At 37.6% G+C, this 20,832-nt stretch overlaps 1 protein-coding gene across 6 annotated transcripts in view; it reads left to right on the plus strand.

Moving 5' to 3' along the window:
- SLC44A5 (solute carrier family 44 member 5) overlaps window positions 1-20,832 on the plus strand; it is a 392,569-nt gene that overhangs the window by 61,799 nt on the left and 309,938 nt on the right. For 2 of the 6 annotated variants that reach the window (XM_058439660.1, XM_058439658.1), the window contains exon 2: window positions 20,550-20,631. The exons of 2 other annotated variants lie outside the window; for them this stretch is intronic. In XM_058439660.1, coding sequence (XP_058295643.1) covers window positions 20,619-20,631 — 13 coding nt within the window. In that variant the 5' untranslated portion in view covers window positions 20,550-20,618. Of the gene's footprint in view, window positions 1-19,797; window positions 20,632-20,832 lie in introns of those variants that run through there. 2 more of the 6 variants (XM_058439659.1, XM_058439662.1) reach the window with 2 other exon arrangements.

Below are 20,832 nucleotides of genomic sequence, written 5' to 3' on the forward strand. Positions count from 1 at the left end.
CTAGAGTTTTCTACAAATGGAATTATATAATGTGTACTTTTTTGGGGGAAGATAAGTCTAGCTTCTTTCACTCAGCATAATTATTTTGAGATTCATCTGTGTTGTCGCAAGTTTAATATTTTGCTTCTTTTAATTGCTGAATAACATTCTACTATGTGGATATACAAATATTTGTTTTTCATCTAACGATGGAGAATTTTTAATATTTGATTACATGAAGTATCTGTCTTCCACAGCACTTTGTCCATAACTCTAGTGGAACATTTCCCATAGTGTAGTAAACAAAGTTGTTTTCATATATTCTGCATTAGACTTTGTGACTACCCTTCAAATTGGTGAACTGTGTCCTATTTATCCTTGCTCTTCCAGCCCCTAGCATAATGGCTTGGCTTTAAACTGGCACTCCATGTAAACCTATAATGTGAGGCCAAAACATTCTGTTTCTCCTCTACTCTCACCATCATCACCACTTATTCATTCAAGTCAGGAACTTGAGAGATGTTTGTTTGCTCTTTTTTTTTAGTCAATTTTGTTTAGGTATAAATTATATACAGTAAAACCTACATATTCTAAGTGTATAGGTCAATGACTTTGAGAAACATATACATTTGTAGAGCCACCAAACCAATTAAGATATAGAACATTTTCGTCTCCCTAAAAAGTTCATTCTTACATCTTTGAAGTCAATATCTTGCACTAACGAGTTTTTCAGGCAACTGCTGATCTGATTTTTATCAATATAAAGTGGTTTTGTCTGATTTAAACTTTTATATAAATTAACATTTTTAGTATGTACTTGTTTGTGTCCAATTTCTTTCATGTGGCATAATATCTGTGAGGTTCAACCATGTTGCATTTATTTGACTTTTAACTGGAGTGTCTAGTCCATTTACATTTAGTGTAATTGTCGAAATGTTGGCGTTAAGTGTACTGTCTTTATTTGTTTTCATTCTGTCTATTTTTTTCCTCTCTTTTTTCTGCCTTCTTATGAGCTGGTTGAATTTGTATGTGTGTGTTCCATTTTATTTTCTCTATTAGCTCCTTAGATATACCTTTTATTATTGTGTTTTGGTGTTAACTCTAGAGCTAATAATATGTATCCTTAACATAGCTGAATCTATTTAAAGGCAATATCTTTTTTTTTGTATTTCCTACTTCCATAATAACATTTATTAGTATAATTCTATTTACACCCTACCCTAAATTTATATTTTTGTTTAAAACCACTCAAATGACTGTCCATTTTTTTCTGGTACTAAATTTAAACTCCTAACATGGCTTATCAAATCCATTATGTTTTGGGCTCTGTTTACATCTCTAACCACATCTACTGTTTCTTCAACTCCAGGAATACAGGTACTAATTTTCTTTCATTTCTTCAAATGTATCTTGTTGTTTCAAACATCTGTGTCATATGTATTGTTCCTTCTGTCTGGACTACTAATCCCCTTTTGTCATCTGACACTTCAATTACTTTTTTTTTTGACAGAGTCACACTCTGTTGCTCAGGCTGGAGTGCAATGAATGATGTGATCTCGGCTCACTGCAACCTCTGTTTTCTGAGTTCAAGCAATTCTTATGGTTCAGCCTCCTGAGTAGCTGGGACTACAGGTGCACATCACCATGCCTGGCTAATTTTTGTAGAGATGGAGTTTTACCATGTTAGCCGACTGGTCTCGAACTCCTAACCTTAAATGATTCGCCTGCCTTGGCCTCTCAAAGTACTGGGATTACAGGCATGAGCCACTGCACCCGGCCTGATACTTCAATTACTTTTAATAATTTTTCTGAGGAATTGTTTGTGAAGTTTCTGATCCCTTTATCTCCAGACAGAATTAATCATTCTCTATTCAGTTCTACTTTTGTGCCTTACATACACTTTTATCAAATGCTTCTTACACACGGCTTCAAATTTTGTTGGCCTCAACTCTTATCCCAGCTGTGGCTGTGGTGACCATTTCTATGAAAGTGCCGCCCAGTTTCATGCCGGAGCAACCTGACAGTGCCCTGCTTCAGGCTGGTGCAATTTACCCCTAGCTCCTCCTCCTCCTCCTCCTCCTCCCACTCCACAAGGATTCCTTACTGGTAGTGAAGCAGTAAGGAATAAAACATCCCTGAGATTTTGCTCAGTATTCCATGCATGTACAACCTAGAAATGATGGGGAGTTGATTTATTGGGGGACCAACCTTGATCAATAGGAGGCAACAGTAATGAATAAATAGTTCATACTTTCTTTCTCTAAGAGGTTATTAAGGTGTCCTATAAGACTGAATATCCAGCCATCTGTATAAGTGACTGGTCAACTGAACATGGAATCTTTTATTGACATACCTTTCTTTCCTCCCTTCTCCCCCATTCCCTAGCTCTGGACCTTAAGTTACATTTATTTTGTCTTAGGCTTTGTATTCTGGGGAACTCAGGGTAAGACGACGCTTTTATTATTACCTGAGTGATGAACTATGGAGACAGCCAATTGAATGATGATGTATTGTAATTACTTAAATTTTTCTAGCTTCCCTCAGACCAGTAATTTTTCAAAAATATTAAAGCAGTAATATATTAAACCTCAAAATATAAAACTGGCAAAAGTAAAATTATTTGATTAAAATGGCTGTGGCAGCTGAGATATTGAAAAAACAATGAAAAAATTTAGTAATATGTGAACTTCATGAGAGTTAGAAAATATGTCTTATTACTCTTGTACTCCTTAGAACCTAGCATAGTGGCTGGCTCCCAATAGGTAGTCAGTAATACTTGTGAAACTGAACTAATTGAACTGAGGGAAACCGTAATATAGAAAATATACATAATTTTATTTATGCCGTAGTCACGGTGAGTAAATGAAGAACAAAATAAGAAATCAGAAATATAGTCTACTTCTTTTTTGGAAAACGTGAAGTTTGTTAGAAAAGACAACACACTTTTTCTGCAAGCTCGTTTTTCATTCTTGACTTGGTATGTAATTTTTGAACTGGTGTCCTGATTTCTGTTGAATGCCAGGAACGATAGATTAAAGTGGAATTTAAAAAACCTCCCTCATTCTTTAAATCATTTATTAACAAAGGTGAAAAGCATGGAAAAGTTATCATTTCTAATTGTTTTGTAGCCACAAATGTGAATTAATTGAGCTAAAAAGCCAAAGATAATTTCTAGAAAGTATGCCACCAAAAAATAAAAGAGCTTCTCTTAGGTACTGTGATTCTAATCAGTGTTAAGGAGTGGCATCATTTCTTTAAAGCAACAGACACTCCAAAAGGATAGATTTGTTAAATTAGTTATTGTGAACAATGCTCTCTGGGCATTCAGAGGTGGGAAAACAGACCCAAATGAAAAAAAAAAAAAAAAAAAAAACAGCCATACAATTTATGCTTTAAAAAATTCAACAAGTTTTGATCAATCGATAGATGCATTCATTCATTCACCCTTTATAATGATGTTGAGGTTGGCATATAGAATGCCTATATGAGAGTCTGTTTTCAACTTTTAGCCTATATATTATTTTGCCAGTTATATTTTTTAAGGCTTAGAACTTTTAAACTTTTGTGTAAAGCAAGTTAGTGACTGATTTCCATTTTCTTTATTGTAAAAATCAGGCTTATTTATGAGATTTGTGAACCAAATATAGGCCTAAAATACATATATTCAATCGTTCAACATGTATGTCGATAGCACCTATGGGTGCTGAGTGCTGAGGATTTAGTAGTGAATATGGTTTATAGATACTAGAGATGGAAAGGACACTAAGAGACATTATAGGATGGGCTGTTGAGGCATGTTTGCTGACTAATGAGACACAGACATGTAGAAAGGTTAAGTGGCTTGCCCAAGATCACAGAGTTTGTGAGCTAATTATTCCTCAGAATATATACGATTATTCTCAGATAGCACTTTCATTTGCACTAATACTTTCTTTAAGCATTATTGAGTGATGAACTATGGAGACAGCCAATTGCAAAAGGCAGCTGCCCAAATGAGAAAACATTAAAAAAGAAATTCATCGGAGAAAGGAAAATTAGGGATTGACTGAGATGAAGCACAAAAAAATGTAGGATCATTTCAGTTCATCTGAAATTTTTCAGACGGATTCTTTTCCCTTGTGAGTTGCATATGATTTAAAAAATAAAAAATAAACTAATGTTGACTGAGAGTCTAACATGTGCCAGGCACTTTAATATACATTAACTCCTTAATATTCACAATTCTGTACAATATTGTATTGTGAAGTCTGAGTGGCCGTTTCTAGCCTGGTGATACAGTGTATGTGTCATTTCTTAGTGGCTTTTCATTGCCCAGGTTCTGATACGCAGCTTTCAGGTTCAGAAACTGGGTTATTATGTGGACACATAGAGGTTAACAGACCCAGGCAAATTGATCCCTTCTGACCAAACTTACAAGAGTCTGATTATAAACCAGAACATCAATTTAGAAGTCTCTATGAGGAAATTAACTGCCAAGTAGACTGGAATACTCCTGTCAGCTTGTCAGCACATTTTATTCCCTGTGGGAGAGAAAGCTTGGGGAAATAAAATTAAGGATAGGAGGATCCCAAGAAAGTATAAAATCAGAAGAAAGTGAGTTGGATGCTTTTAAAAGTAAAATTGTCATGTGGTTATTGGAGCTCAGTGTGCCTTCTCCACCATAGGAATATACTTGCCTGGCTAAGGAATCTGAATACTATTTTCAGCCAGACAGGTCCCTCCCTGTCAATATATCTGAGATTATGACTGGTTATGGACTCATTAGCTGCAGTAAAATGGAGCAAATTGGGAGGGCTTGAAACTTCATTCAAAACCAACCCTTTTGGGTGGGCTAAGCATCTGCAGAAGCTGGAAGGAGGAACAAAGAATCAGCATATGGAATAAGTATAGTAATTAAAACAAAGATTATAACAACAATAATAATCTCTAATAGTGATTGAGGGTCTACTGTGTGTTAAGAACTGTGCTAAAAACTTTACATCAATTACCTAACTTCTTTCTAACAACAATTATCTTAGACACTATTAATATTTCTATTTTGTAGATGAGAAAAGTGAAGTTTAGAAAAGTTAAAGTAATATTCTAAAATGTGGAAGGGTCTTAGCATAGGGTACCCTAGGCTGGGTCATGGGCATCTCAAGGTTAATGAGTCCAAAGCTAAGCCCTTCATTTCCTCTTGAAACATGTTCTTCTTTCAGTCAGAAGCTTCTGAGTAATTCTGGATGTCTTCCTTCCTCTCTGCTTCCTTCTCCCTGATTCAGTTACTGACATCATCAAATCCTGTGAAATTTACAGTGGATCTTCCCCATTTCTTGGTCTCTGCTGTTACTGCTCTTGTCCATATATGGAGATTACTCCCTCAGCAGCTGGCCCCTCTCTCATGCAAAGTAGTCTATTGTTCAAATAATAATCTTTTTTTATTAAGGTAAAATTTTCATAATGTAAAATTTATCATGTTTACCATTTTAGAAGTGTACAACGAAGTGGCTTTCAGTACATTCACAATGTTTTGCAAGCATCACTGGTGTCTAATTGCAGGACATCTTCATCACCCCCAAAAGAAACCCTCATCCATTAAGCAGTCACACCCCATGCCCATCCCCCAGCCCCTGGAAGCCACTAATCTATTTCTGTCTCTATGAATTCGCCTATTCTGGACATTTCATTTAAATGGAATCATGTATTTCTGGCTTTTTGTGCCTGGCTTCTTTCACTTAGCATGTTTTCAAGGTTAGCCCATGATGTTCATTCCTTTTTATGGGCAAATAATATTTCATTACATGGCTATTTAGCATTTTGTTTATCCATTCATCAGTTGATAGACATTTGGGTTGTTTCCACTTTTTGGTTCTTATGAAAAATGTTGCTATGAACATTTGTATACATGTCTTTGTTCGAATGCCTGTTTTCAACTCAGCAGAATAATCTTTTAAAAATGAAAACTATGTTTTTTTCTTCACTTAAAAACATGACCTCTCATTACAATTACATTGTAATTAAAATGCTTTCCCATGGCCCACAAGGGTTTCTATAATCTGCCTCTTTTCTCATTTAATCAGCTTTCCTCTTCCCTCAATATATTCCAGCCATACTGGTCTCCGTTTAGTTTCCCCAATTTCCCAAGCCTTTACAGGACGTGCACATCTGCTGGTTCCTTGTCTGAAATACTTTTTCCAGTGCTTCACAAGCTAGTTCATTTTTATCCTTCAACTCTCCAGATATAATGTTACTTTTCCAGAAAACTTTTCCCTAAGTAAACTGGGTAATTCTGTGTTTCCTTCCTGATGCTTTTCTCACCTTGTAAGTACATGGTTTTGTCTGTGTGAACCATTTACAATCTGTTGCCATCACAAGACTGTAAATCCCTTAAGGTCAGGAATTAAAGTATAACTATTTTTCATCCCTACCATCTGCACCTATGCTTAGCACAATACTTGACATACAAGAGACACCCCATAAATGCTTGCTGAATAAATGAATAAAATGAGAAATGTCACAGGTATTGAAAATGAGATAGAATAATCCAATACATAGTGACAGAGGTGTACTAAGAAGAAGGAAGAGTGGGGCGGTGGAGAATTTTTAGTTTCATTAATATTTAAAGATCTAGGCAGCTGCATCATTAAATGATGGAGCAGGCCAATTGGTCTGAGATTTGTGGTTAACTTTTCTTTCTGTAGGAAGAAGCAGAGCTTGGCAAGAACAACATACAGTCCTAGTCTTAGTATTTTACTAGGCAGCTATCCAAGACTGGAACTCAAGAACAGAGAACAATGCCAATCTCAGTGTCTAGTTACCCAAACTGTATTCAAGAAGGGAATTTGGTCAAGGAGTCAAAGCAAAACCTCTGGAAATAAAATCAGAGCTTAGGGGAAAAAAGAACATGTTTAATTTGATATCAGTTCTGGAGATGTTGACTAGATTTCCTTAAATCTCATCTGTCTTCAATAAGGATTGTTTCCAGAACCCTGGCTGAGATTATAGCCATAGCTTTTGGGATAGGAAGGATGGAAGATATGGGAAACTAGACTGGACTTGACAAACCCTAAATTGTGTTATAGAAACACTAATGAACTTAGACTCTTCAAATTATCAACCTCGTGTTTGTCTCTTAATTAACATTTTATCCTTATTTACTTTGACATGAATTGGCTGTGGTCAAATTATGTCATGTCTCTTTGTATCAATTTCTTCATCTACAAAGTGGGAGCTTTGGGCTGAATATGACCACCAAGGTCCTTTCCAGCTATGAAAATCTATGAGCCTCTATGCCACAGTTTCCGAGTTTCAAATTTTCACTCTAAACAATTGATGTTGGCTGTTTCTTGATGATCTCATTAGTAAACAGTCTTCACAGATGTGAGATGTGTTCTGTGTATTCTTTGAGTCCTTTTTAGCCCCTTTTAGACAGAATGGCATTTCTTGACATGGTTACTTGACTCAGGAAAACTGCATATTTGGGACCAATAGTTCTTAATCTGCAGTCTAGAGAGAGAGCTTCAGAAAAAAAAAATTAGTAATATTTAGTAGCAAAATTGCCCAAATTATTATTTAGTATGGTGGTTGCTTAATGGTAAACACATTTTTAAAGATCATTAAATTTCATTAATTTAAAAGATCATTAAATTTCATAAAGTTAACATCTAAAGTATTTTTTCACTGAAACTATTAGATCGATCCATTTTCTGAGGATTTTATTTCGATTCTTGTCTGAACACAGAATTGAACTAGTTGAAGAGAAGGAAACTGGTCTCTCAATTAAAGGATTAGACTAAGTCCTCCTTAATCTCCACTGTGTAATGAAACATAATAAAAATGAGACTTGATCTGTCTAAAACTAGAGATGTGAGGAGACTTCAAAAAGTTCATGGAAAAATATTATGCAGAATCTGGATTTTATGAAAATAAATTTTTATTTGGGAAATGGAAATAAAATATTAAAATAAAAAGTATAGGGTTAATTTTTAAACATAAGCTCCATCAAATTCAAGACACTTGTGATGATACCAGCCATTTAGCCCATCCCTAAAAAGCTGAGGGTTCTGGGAATTTAATTCAGTCAACGCAGTCTTTAGACTATTAACTGAAGAAAAATGGGTTTCTTTTACAGATTTTTTAAGACTAAGAAACAAAAAGAAGTTAGAAGGTGCCAAATCAGGACTGTAAGGTGGATGTCTAATGACTTCCCATTGAAACTCTTGCAAAATTGCCCTTGTTTCTTAAGAGGAATGAGCAGGTGCATTTTTATAGTGGAGAAAGACTATGGTGAAGCTTACCTGGGTGTTTTTTTTTGTTTGTTTGTTTTTGCTAAAGCTTTGGCTTGCTTTCTCAAAAACATTCTCATGATAAGTAGATGTTATTGTTCTTTGGTCCAACAAAGACTCAACAAGCAAAATGTCTTGAGCATCCCCAAAAACTGCTGCCATGACCTTTTCTCTTGACCAGTACAATTTTGCTTTGACTGGACCACTTACACCTCTTGGTAGCCATTACTGTAATTGTGCTTTGTCTTTAGAATCATAGCTAAGTTTCATCTCCTGTTACAATTCTTTGAAGAAATGCTTCAGGATCTCAGTTCCACTTATTTAAAATTTCCATTGAGAGCTCTACTCTTTTCTGTGGCTGATCTGGGTGCAATAGTTTTGGCACCCATTGAGTGGAAAGTTTGCTCATCTATAATTTTTCAGACAGAATTGTGTAAGCCGAACCAATGCAGATGGCTATGGTGTTGGCTATTGTTCATGCTGTTAATCCTTGGTTTTCTTCAATTAGGACATAATAAAGTTGAATTTTTTTCCTTGAAAATTGATGTGGATGGTCTCCTGCAACAGGTTTCATCTTCAGTATGGTCTTATCCCTTTTTAAAATGAGTTAACTTTTAAAAAGAGTTATCCATTTGTAAACTGCTGATTTCTTTGGGCCATTATCCCTATAAACTTTTCATAAAACATGAATTATTTCATTATTCTTTCATCCAAACTTTGCCATAAATTTAATGTTTGTTCTTGCTTCAATTTTAGCAGAATTCATGTTGCTCTGATAGGGGGTATTTTTAAAGTGATGTCTTAGTGTCTCAAACTAGATCCTCTTCAGACATTTTTATAACAAGTTAGTATGAGTTTATTTTGGTGCAAAGTTTTAAAAAATCCATGTGTGGTTCTTTTTTTCATAATACACACTTTCCATGAACCTTCTGAAGACCCTTGATATAATGACCAGACTTCTAGGTAGGAGTTAGACATTTTTGAGGACTGATTAAGGAGCATTGGAACAAGACAGAGCTAGTCTTCGATTTTAATTAGAAGTTTGTGGCAAGACTTAGAAGTTTTAAAGTTTTACAAAGTAGAAAATGGTTGAGTAACATAGAATGTTGGCTCTGGGTGTCCTTAACATGTTACTTTGGAAATGTAAAAATTAAAGAAAAATGCAATTAAAACTTAAAAATAGATTTGAAGATACCACTTTAAAAAATTTTGAATTTGAACAGTCTTATGAAGAATAAAAATACAAACTAAGGAGAAGAACTTTCGAGAGGCGGAGCCAAGATGGCCGAATAGGAACAGCTCCGGTCTCCAGCTCCCAGCCCCAGCGACACAGAAGACGGGTGATTTCTGCATTTCTGCTTGAGGTACCGGTTTCATCTCACTAGGGAGTGCCTAACAGTGGGTGCAGGACAGACGGGGAAGCGCACTGTGCGCGAGCCGAAGCAGGGCGAGGCATTGCCTCACTCGGGAAGAGCAAGGGGTCAGGGAGTTCCCTTTCCTAGTCAAAGAAAGGGGAAACAGACGGCACCTGGAATATCGGGTCAGTCTCATCCTAATACTGCGCTTTTCCAACGGGCCTGGAAAACGGCACACTAGGAGATTGTGTCCCGCACCTGGCTCGGAGGGTCCTATGCCCACGGAGTCTCGCTGATTGCTAGCACAGCAGTCTGAGATCAAGCTGCAAGGTGGCAGCGAGGCTGGGGGAGGGGCGCCCGCCATTGCCCAGGCTTGCTTAGGTAAACAAAGCAGCCAGGAAGCTCGAACTGGGTGGAGCCCACCACAGCTCAAGGAGGCCTGCCTGCCTCTGTAGGCTCCACCTCTGGGGGCAGGGCACAGACAAACAAAAACTCAGCAAGAACCTCCACAGACTTAAATGTCCCTGTCTGACTGACAGCTTTGAAGAGAGTAGTGGTTCTCCCAGCACACAGCTGGAGATCTGAGAACGGACAGACTGCCTCCTAAAGTGGGTCCCTCACCCCTGAGCAGCCTAACTGGGAGGCACCCCCCAGTAGGGACAGACTGACACCTCATTCAACCGGGTACTCCTCTGAGACATAACTTTCAGAGGAACTATCAGACAGCTGAATTTGTGGTCTGACGAAAATCCGCTGTTCTGCAGCCACCACTGCTGACACCCAGCCAAACAGGGTCTGGAGTGGACCTCTAGTAAATTCCAACAGACCTGCAGCTGAGGGTCCTGTCTGGTAGAAGGAAAACTAACAAACAGAAAGGACATCCACACCAAAAACCCATCTGTACATCACCATCATCAAAGACCAAAAGTAGATAAAACCACAAAGATGGGGAAAAAACAGAGCAGAAAAACTGGAAACTCTAAAAAACAGAGCACCTCTCCTCCTCCAAAGGAACGCAGTTCCTCACCAGCAACGGAACAAAGCTGGATGGAGGATGACTTTGATGAGTTGAGAGAAGAAGGCTTCAGACGATCAAACTACTCCGAGCTACGAGAGGAAATCCAAAACAATAGCAAAGAAGTTAAAAACTTTGAAAAAATATTAGAAGAATGGATAACTAGAATAACCAATGGAGAGAAGGGCTTAAAGGAGCTGATGGAGCTGAAAGCCAAGTTTCGAGAACTACGCGAAGATTGCAGAAGCCTCAGTAGCAGATGCGATCAACTGGAAGAAAGGGTATCGCTGATGGAAGATGAAATGAATGAAATGAAGAGAGAAGGGAAGTTTAGAGAAAAAAGAATAAAAAGAAATGAACAAAGCCTCCAAGAAATTTGGGACTATGTGAAAAGACCAAACCTACGTCTGATTGGTGTACCTGAAAATGATGGGGAGAATGGAACCAAGTTGGAAAACACTCTGCAAGATATTATCCAGGAGAACTTCCCCAATCTAGCAAGGCAGGCCAGCATTCAGATTCAGGAAATACAGAGAACGCCACAAAGATACTCTTCGAGAAGGGCAACTCCAAGACACATAATTGTCAGATTCACCAAAGTTGAAATGAAGGAAAAAATGTTAAGGGCAGCCAGAGAGAAAGGTCGGGTTACCCACAAAGGGAAGCCCATCAGACTAACAGCTGATCTCTCAGCAGAAACTCTACAAGCCAGAAGAGAGTGGGGGCCGATATTCAACATTCTTAAAGAAAAGAATTTTCAAGCCAGAATTTCCTATCCCGCCAAACTAAGCTTCATAAGTGAAGGAGAAATAAAATACTTTACAGACAAGCAAACACTGAGTGATTTTGTCACCACCAGGCCTGCCCTAAAAGAGCTCCTGAAGGAAGCACTAAACATGGAAAGGAACAACCAGTACCAGCCACTGCAAAAACAAGCCAAATTGTAAAGACCATCGAGGCTAGGAAGAAACTATAGCAACTAACGAGCAAAATAACCAACTAACATCATAATGACAGGATCAGATCCACACATAACAATATTAACATTAAATGTAAATGGGCTAAATGCTCCAATCAAAAGACACAGACTGGCAAACTGGATAAGGAGTCAGGACCCATCAGTGTGCTGTATTCAGGAAACCCATCTCACGTGCAGAGACACACATAGACTCAAAATAAAGGGATGGAGGAAGATCTATCAAGCAAATGGAAAACAAAAAAAGGCAGGGGTTGCAATCCTAGTCTCTGATAAAATAGACTTTAAACCAACAAAGATCAAAAGAGACAAAGAAGGCCATTACATAATGGTAAAGGAATCAATTCAACAAGAAGAGCTAACTATCCTAAATATATATGCACCCAACACAGGAGCACCCAGATTCATAAAGCAAGTCCTCAGTGACCTACAAAGGGACTTAAACTCCCACACAATAATAATGGGAGATTTTAACACCCCACTGTCAGCATTAGACAGATCAACAAGACAGAAAGTTAACAAGGATATCCAGGAATTGAACTCAGCTCTACATAAAGTGGACCTAATAGACATCTACAGAACTCTCCACCCCAAGTCAACAGAATATACATTTTTTTCAGCACCACACCACACCTATTCCAAAATTGACCACATAGTTGGAAGTAAAGCTCTCCTCAGCAAATGTAAAAGAACAGAAATTATAACAAACTGTCTCTCAGACCACAGTGCAATCAAACTAGAACTCAGGATTAAGAAACTCACTCAAAACCGCTCAACTACATGGAAACTGAACAACCTGCTCCTGAATGACTATTGGGTACATAATGAAATGAAGGCAGAAATAAAGATGTTCTTTGAAACCAACGAGAACAAAGACACAACATACCAGAATCTCTGGGACACATTCAAAGCAGTGTGTAGAGGGAAATTTATAGCACTAAATGCCCATAAGAGAAAGCAGGAAAGATCCAAAATTGACACCCTAACATCACAATTAAAAGAACTGGAAAAGCAAGAGCAAACACATTCAAAAGCTAGCAGAAGGCTAGAAATAACTAAAATCAGAGCAGAACTGAAGGAAATAGAGACACAAAAAACCCTTCAAAAAATTAATGAATCCAGGAGCTGGTTTTTTGAAAAGATCAACAAAATTGATGGACCGCTAGCAAGACTAATAAAGAAGAAAAGAGAGAAGAATCAAATAGATGCAATAAAAAACGAAAAAGGGGATATCACCACCGATCCCACAGAAATACAATCTACCATCAGAGAATACTACAAACACCTCTATGCAAATAAACTAGAAAATCTAGAAGAAATGGATAAATTCCTCGACAAATACACCCTCCCAAGACTAAACCAGGAAGAAGTTGAATCTCTGAATAGACCAATAACAGGTTCTGAAATTGTGGCAATAATCAATAGCTTACCAACCAAAAAGAGTCCAGGACCTGATGGATTCACAGCTGAATTCTACCAGAGGTACAAGGAGGAACTGGTACCATTCCTTCTGAAACTATTCCAATCGATAGAAAAAGAGGGAATCCTCCCTAACACATTTTATGAAGCCAGCATCGTCCTGATACCAAAACCTGGCAGAGACATAACCAAAAAAGAGAATTTCAGACCAATATCCTTGATGAACATTGATGCAAAAATCCTCAATAAAATACTGGCAAACCGAATCCAGCAGCACATCAAAAAGCTTATCAACCATGATCAAGTGGGCTTCATCCCTGGGATGCAAGGCTGGTTCAACATACGCAAATCAATAAATGTAATCCAGCATATAAACAGAACCAAAGACAAAAACCACATGATTATCTCAATAGATGCAGAAAAGGCCTTTGACAAAATTCAACAACCCTTCATGCTAAAAACTCTCAATAAATTAGGTATTGATGGGACGTATCTCAAAATAATAAGAGCTATCTACGACAAACCCACAGCCAATATCATACTGAATGGGCAAAAACTGGAAGCATTCCCTCTGAAAACTGGCACAAGACAGGGATGCCCTCTCTCACTGCTGCTATTCAACATAGTGCTGGAAGTTCTGGCCAGAGGAATCAGGCAGGAGAAGGAAATAAAGGGTATTCAATTAGGAAAAGAGGAATTAAAATTGTCCCTGTTTGCAGATGACATGATTGTATATCTAGAAAACCCCATTGTCTCAGCCCAAAATCTCCTTAAGCTGATTAGCAACTTCAGCAAAGTCTCAGGATACAAAATTAATGTACAAAAATCACAAGCATTCTTGTACACCAATAACAGACAAACAGAGAGCCAAATCATGAGTGAACTCCCATTCACAATTGCTTCAAAGAGAATAAAATACCTAGGAATCCAACTTACAAGGGATGTGAAGGACCTCTTCAAGGAGAACTACAAACCACTGCTCAATGAAATAAAAGAGGATACAAACAAATGGAAGAACATTCCATGCTCATGGGTTGGAAGAATCAATATCGTGAAAATGGCCATACTGCCCAAGGTCATTTATAGATTCAATGCCATCCCCATCAAGCTACCAATGACTTTCTTCACAGAATTGGAAAAAACTACTTTAAAGTTCATATGGAACCAAAAAAGAGCCCGCATCGCCAAGTCAATCCTAAGCCAAAAGAACAAAGCTGGAGGCATCACGCTACCTGACTTTAAACTATACTACAAGGCTACAGTAACCAAAACAGCATGGTACTGGTACCACAACAGAGACATAGATCAATGGAACAGAACAGAGCCCTCAGAAATGATGCCGCATAGCTACAACTATCTGATCTTTGACAAACCTGACAAAAACAAGAAATGGGGAAAGGATTCCCTATTTAATAAATGGTGCTGGGAAAACTGGCTAGCCATATGTAGAAAGCTGCAACTGGATCCGTTCCTTACACCTTATACAAAAATTAATTCAAGATGGATTAAAGACTTATATGTTAGACCTAAAACCATTAAAATCCTACAAGAAAACCTAGGCAATACCATTCAGGACATAGGCGTGGGCAAGGACTTCATGTCTAAAACACCAAAAGCAATGGCAACAAAAGCCAAAATCGACAAATGGGATCTCATTAAACTAAAGAGCTTCTGCGCAGCAAAAGAAACTATCATCAGAGTAAACAGGCAACCTACTGAATGGGAGAAAATTTTTGCAACCTACTCGTCTGACAAAGGGCTAATATCCAGAATCTACAATGAACTCAAACAAATTTACAAGAAAAAAACAAACAACCCCATCAAAAAGTGGGCAGAGGACATGAACAGACACTTCTCAAAAGAAGACATTTATGCAGCCAAAAAACACATGAAGAATTGCTCATCATCACTGGCCATCAGAGAAATGCAAATCAAAACCACAGTGAGATACCATCTCACACCAGTTAGAATGGCCATCATTAAAAAGTCAGGAAACAACAGGTGCTGGAGAGGATGTGGAGAAATAGGAACACTTTTACACTGTTGGTGGGACTGTAAACTAGTTCAACCATTGTGGAAGTCAGTGTGGCGATTCCTCAGGGATCGAGAACTAGAAATACCATTTGACCCAGCCATCCCATTACTGGGTATATACCCAAAGGACTATAAATCATGCTGCTATAAAGACACATGCACACGTATGTTTATTGCAGCACTATTCACAATAGCAAAGACTTGGAACCAACCCAAATGTCCAACAACGATAGACTGGATTAAGAAAATGTGGCACATATACACCATGGAATACTATGCAGCCATAAAAAATGATGAGTTCGTGTCCTTTGTAGGGACATGGATGAAACTGGAAAACATCATTCTCAGTAAACTATCGCAAGGACCAAAAACCAAACACCGCATGTTCTCACTCATAGGTGGGAATTGAACAATGAGAACTCATGGACACAGGAAGGGGAACATCACACTCCGGGGACTGTTGTGGGGTGGGGGCAGGGGGAGGGACAGCATTAGGAGATACATCTAATGCTAAATGACGAGTTAATGGGTGCGGGAAATCAACATGGCACATGGATACATATGTAACAAACCTGCACATTGTGCACATGTACCCTAAAACCCTGAAGTATAATAAAAAAAAAAAAAAAAAAGGAGAAGAACTTTCAAAAAAAGAATGGGCTGGGCACATTGGCTCTGAATTGTAACCCCAGCCCTTTGGGAAGCTGAGGTGGGAGGATCACTTGAGCCCAGGAGTTCAAGACCATCTTGGGCAACATAGGGAGACCCCATCTGGGCAAAAAAAAATTAGCTTGGTGTGGTGGCACACACCCATCGTCCCAGCTACTTGGGAGGTTGAGTTGGGAGGAATCACTTGAGCCCAGGAGGTTGAGGTTTCAGTGAGCCATGCTTGCGCTGCTGCAATCCAGCAGCCTGGGTGACAGAACGAGACCCTGTCTCAGAGAAAAAAAAAAGAAAAGAAAAAAGAATGGTTAATTAACTAATAAATGTAGAAGAAATAGTAAAGGTAGAAAATCACCATTTTGCAATCATTATAAAATGATTTATTCAGAAGAATAATCAATAAGCTAAAGGTTTGAAGAGGAACAGGATATTTACATATCATCAAAGTATCTCCCTGGAGGTTACTTATTAATTACAGAATGAAAAGTGGAGAAGCCTGACCAATGCCACCTTATTGAGTAGTCAAAGTTAACATCACCAATGATGGGATAAATTGAGATATGATTCCTGACATGTTATACGGAGAAATGTACAACATTGTTTATGCAGTATTCCTGCTGAAAAAGCATAATCTGAATCTAACCAAGTGGAAACATCAGACAGAACCAAAGGGTCATTCTTTAAAATAATCCCTTGGTGATCTAGAACTAGAAATACCATTTGACCCAGCAATCCCATTACTGGGTATATACCCAAAGGATTAGAAGTCATTCAACTACAAAGACACATGAACATGTATGTTTATTGTGGCACTATTCACAATAGCAAAGACTTGTAACCAACCCAAATGTCCATCAATGATAGACTGGATAAAGGAAATGTGGCACATATACACCATGGAATACTATGCAGCCATAAAAAAGGATGAGATCATGTCCTTTGCAGGGACATGGATGAAACTGGAAACCATCATTCTCAGCAAACTATCAGAAGAACAGAAAACCAAACACTGCCTGTTCTCACTCATAAATGGGAGTTGAACAATGAGGACACATGGACACAGGGAGGGGAATATCACACACTGGGGCCTGTTGGAGGGTGGGGGGCTAGGGGAGGGATAGCATTAGGAGAAATACCTAATGTAGATGACAGGTTGATGGGTGCAGCAAATCACCGTGGCACGTGTATACCTATGTAACAAAACTGCCGACGTACCCCAGAACTTAAAGTATAAAAAAAAAATCCCTTGGTACTTCTGAATAATTTCGATGTCATGAAAAACAAAATGTGAAGTGTCCCAGATGAAGAAGACTAACAGACATGCCAGCTACATGTAATGTGTGATCTTGAATCTGGATCAGAGAAAAAAATCTGTAAAGGACATTATTGGGACAATTAGAGGAAAATGAATATAGCCTGTATATTAGATGAGAGTATTGCGTAAATGTAAAATTCCTGGATTTGATAAATGTACTGTGGTTATTTATGAGAACATTCTTTATTGGGAAGTGAACACTGAAGTATTTAGGGATAAAAGGACATAATTCTGCAAGTAACTCTTAAATGGTTCAGCAAAAGTATTTTGTGTGTGTGTGTGTGTGTGTGTGCACATGCACACAGAAAGAGACATCAAAAGTGGCAAAATGATAACAATTGAGGAATATGGTTAAAGAATATACAACAGTTCTTTGTTTCATTCTTCTGTCTTAGTCTGTTTTGTGCTGCTGTAACAGAATACCACAGATTGGGTAATTTATAATAAACAGAAACATAGTGGCTTATCGTTCTAAAGGCTGGGAAGTCTAAGATCGAGAGGCTGCATTTGGTGAGGACTTTCTTGCTGCATCATAATGGCAGAAGGCATCACACGGTGGAAGGGCAAAGAGGGGGGAGAAAGTAAGCAACGAATAGGGCCAAACTCATCCTTTTATAAGCAACCGACTCCCTTGATGACAGCATTAATTCATTCATAACGGCAGAGCCCTCATGGCCTAATCACCTCTTAAAGGTCCCACTTCTTAATATTGTTACAATGGCAATTAAAGTTCACCATAAGCTTGAGAGGGGAAAACTTTCAAACCATAGCATTTTCCAACTCTTCTGTAAGTCTGAAATTATTTCAATATAAAAAGTCTTTATAAAGAGTGATTATTAATCACCTGCCTGAGCAAAGATGTTATCTTTGGCTTGAGTCACTCATCACAGAATGGAAAGCATTTGCCATTGCCAGAATGAAGCGTGGATCCCACAAGACAACTGATTGCAGAGCTGGAAGATGAACTTGCAGTATTATTTGTCAGTATAATTTAGCAAACAAGGTTGGGCTTCTTAGAACTCTCCCAGATGATTGCTACCTTATATGGATAATTCATTTTATAAACATTAATGAAATTCCAATTATATATATATAGTGTGTATATATATATACATATATACATATATAATAATATGTATATATATATACACACACACATATATATATAGGAACTTTTCTAGCCTCACTGGAATTACAGCAATGAGAATTTAATACAGACAATAGTCTCTGACAGTTGTGAGGGGCAACAGCTACATAACAAAATGCCAGGATAATGCAGCAGTGAAAGTAAACATGGACAAAAAGTTAGCAGAGAATACAATTCAGATAATTTTGCGGGCTGGTTTGGTGGAGAGGAATGACAATGAGGCACACAAGTTTTCCACTTGACTGAGGTGGAGGAATGGAGTGAGAGAGTACTCCAGGCAAAGGGAGCAGAGGCAGTTGATGTAAGAGCTAGGGGCGCCTTGGGACTTTCAAGCAATTTAGTACTGTAGAAGTGAAATACAGCTTTTTGATGTTCAGTTTGTAACAACACAAAAGAAATTAGTTGTCAGCTAAGTTATGAGTATTTATAAGACATTAAAATAGTATGAAATAATTAACACTAGAAAACATACAATACTAACTGATCCTTTGATAAAGCGTTTTTATTGTGTATGCATGGCATCTTATTAAACATGGAATTCCTCCTTTGACCTTTGTACCTTTTGCACTAATTGTCAAACTTGAATAATATATAGACTCTTTTAAGGAAAGAAATTCCTATTATTCCCAAGAGTCACATGTTCAGATAACTAGTGGTTGACAGATCTTAGTTTGAGAAATACTGAGTTGAAGAATGGAAGGAAGTTTTACTTTATAAAAAAGTTATTTAATTACAAATTACAACTATAAAAGAGATATGTTGTTTTCGGTCAGCAAAATTATTTTGGATTATTGAAATAAAAACAAAATAATCAAAAGGTGAATACAAAACAATAAAACACTTTGTAATCTTTGAGTCAAAAGCTTAATCTTAAATATGTAAGCTTTATATAACTTTGTAAGTAATACATTCAGACACCAATCAGTACATGGAAAAGGGCCTGAATAAACAGTTTACAAAACATGAAATAAAAACCGTAAGCATTTAAAATGTTCACCTTCAATAATAACTACAAAAAAGCAATTTAAAATGAGAGACTACGTTTTTGACCCATAAAATTAGTAGGTACTTAAAAAATGATAACATGCTGATGAGAGTTTTTAATAATAGAAAAAATCACAATCTCAATATCCAACAGTATGGAAATAATTAATTAAAATACTCATTTATGTGGTATGACATTACTTGGACATTAAAATATTTTTGGAGAACTTAATGTAAATGCTTATGCTATCATATTAAATGCAAAAAAGCAATGAACAAAAAATATAAATTCAACCTTGTCAAAATATACATAGAATATCTAGGCTACTGTGGTTATGGAAGTCATTAACATATTAATGGTAGAAGCTGGGTGAAGGGTACCTGGTAACTCTCTGTACTATTTCTGCAGCTTTTCTGTAAGTCTGAAATTATTTCAAAATGGAAAGTTAAAAAACATACATAGAGGCCGGGCGCGGCGGCTCACGCTTGTAATCCCAGCACTTTGGGAGGCCGAGGCGGGTGGATCACGAGGTCAGGAGATCGAGACCACGGTGAAACCCCGTCTCTACTAAAAATACAAAAAAAAAAAATTAGCCGGGCGTGGTGGCGGGCGCCGGTAGTCCCAGCTACTCGGAGAGGCTGAGGCGGGAGAATGGCGTGAACCCGGGAGGCGGAGCTTGCAGTGAGCCGAGATTGCGCCACTGCACTCCAGCCTGGGCGACAGAGCGAGACTCCGTCTCAAAAAAAAAAAAAAAAAAATACATAGAAAAAAATCCTGCAAGGAAAAATATCAAAATTTTAGCAGTGGTTTCTATGTGGTAAAATTGAATAGCTTTTCCCCTTCATTTGGAAAAAGGCTTTTCTTTAACTTAAATTTTTATAGAGTGATATGCCATATAATTTTAAATGCCATATAATGCCATTTAAAAAACCCCTCCCCCTAAAACTAAAACAGAAACAAAATGCTAAACTCAAAACAAAAGTGTCATCCACCGCCATTTGGTAATCAGTGTGGCAGCAAAACATAAAACATAAATGTAAATGCTAAATGGTGCATGTGGAGGGAAGATAAGATAGAATATCAGCTGGTTAGGGATGCATTTTACAGGTGGAACGTGAAGTGTGAAAGTAGATAAAAGATAAATATAAGGACTGAAATAGATTTAGGAAGCTGTGGTACTAAGAATTTCATTTCAGGAAAAAGAGGAGAAAGGCTGCTTCTCCAAAGAGGGAAAATATCTGCAGTATTTTATGTGTAGAAGAGAGTTAGGCTAATTCTCTGAGTTTTCGGGGAGATTGAATTATAGTAAGTTATGAGAGCATTCCCAAAAGGTTAGTTGTTAATGAGTAAAAATCATTTGCTTTAGATAACTATCTTCATACTTGTTTTTATCACAGACTCTTTTCTAAGCAACTCAAGTTTGCAGTGATTCAGGCCTACTTCTGAAGAGACAGCCTTTTATCTCAATGAATGACACAGGTAATCACCTACTTGAATTAAGTTCCTCTTGATCTGGACTTTTGTGCCAAATATTCTTTTTTGTTTAATATTAAATAAGGACAAATAGAAAAATGAGTATATACTATGTTGTCACTGGAAGCTGCACCTGGAAAACTACAGCATGTTAGACCTTGTGGTTCTCAGTCTTCGCCTATCTCAAGATTCTGAGACGCATGACAT

The sequence above is a fragment of the Hylobates moloch genome, unplaced genomic scaffold (genome assembly GCF_009828535.3).
Source record: "Hylobates moloch isolate HMO894 unplaced genomic scaffold, HMol_V3 SCAFFOLD_5, whole genome shotgun sequence".
Classification (NCBI taxonomy): domain Eukaryota; kingdom Metazoa; phylum Chordata; class Mammalia; order Primates; family Hylobatidae; genus Hylobates; species Hylobates moloch.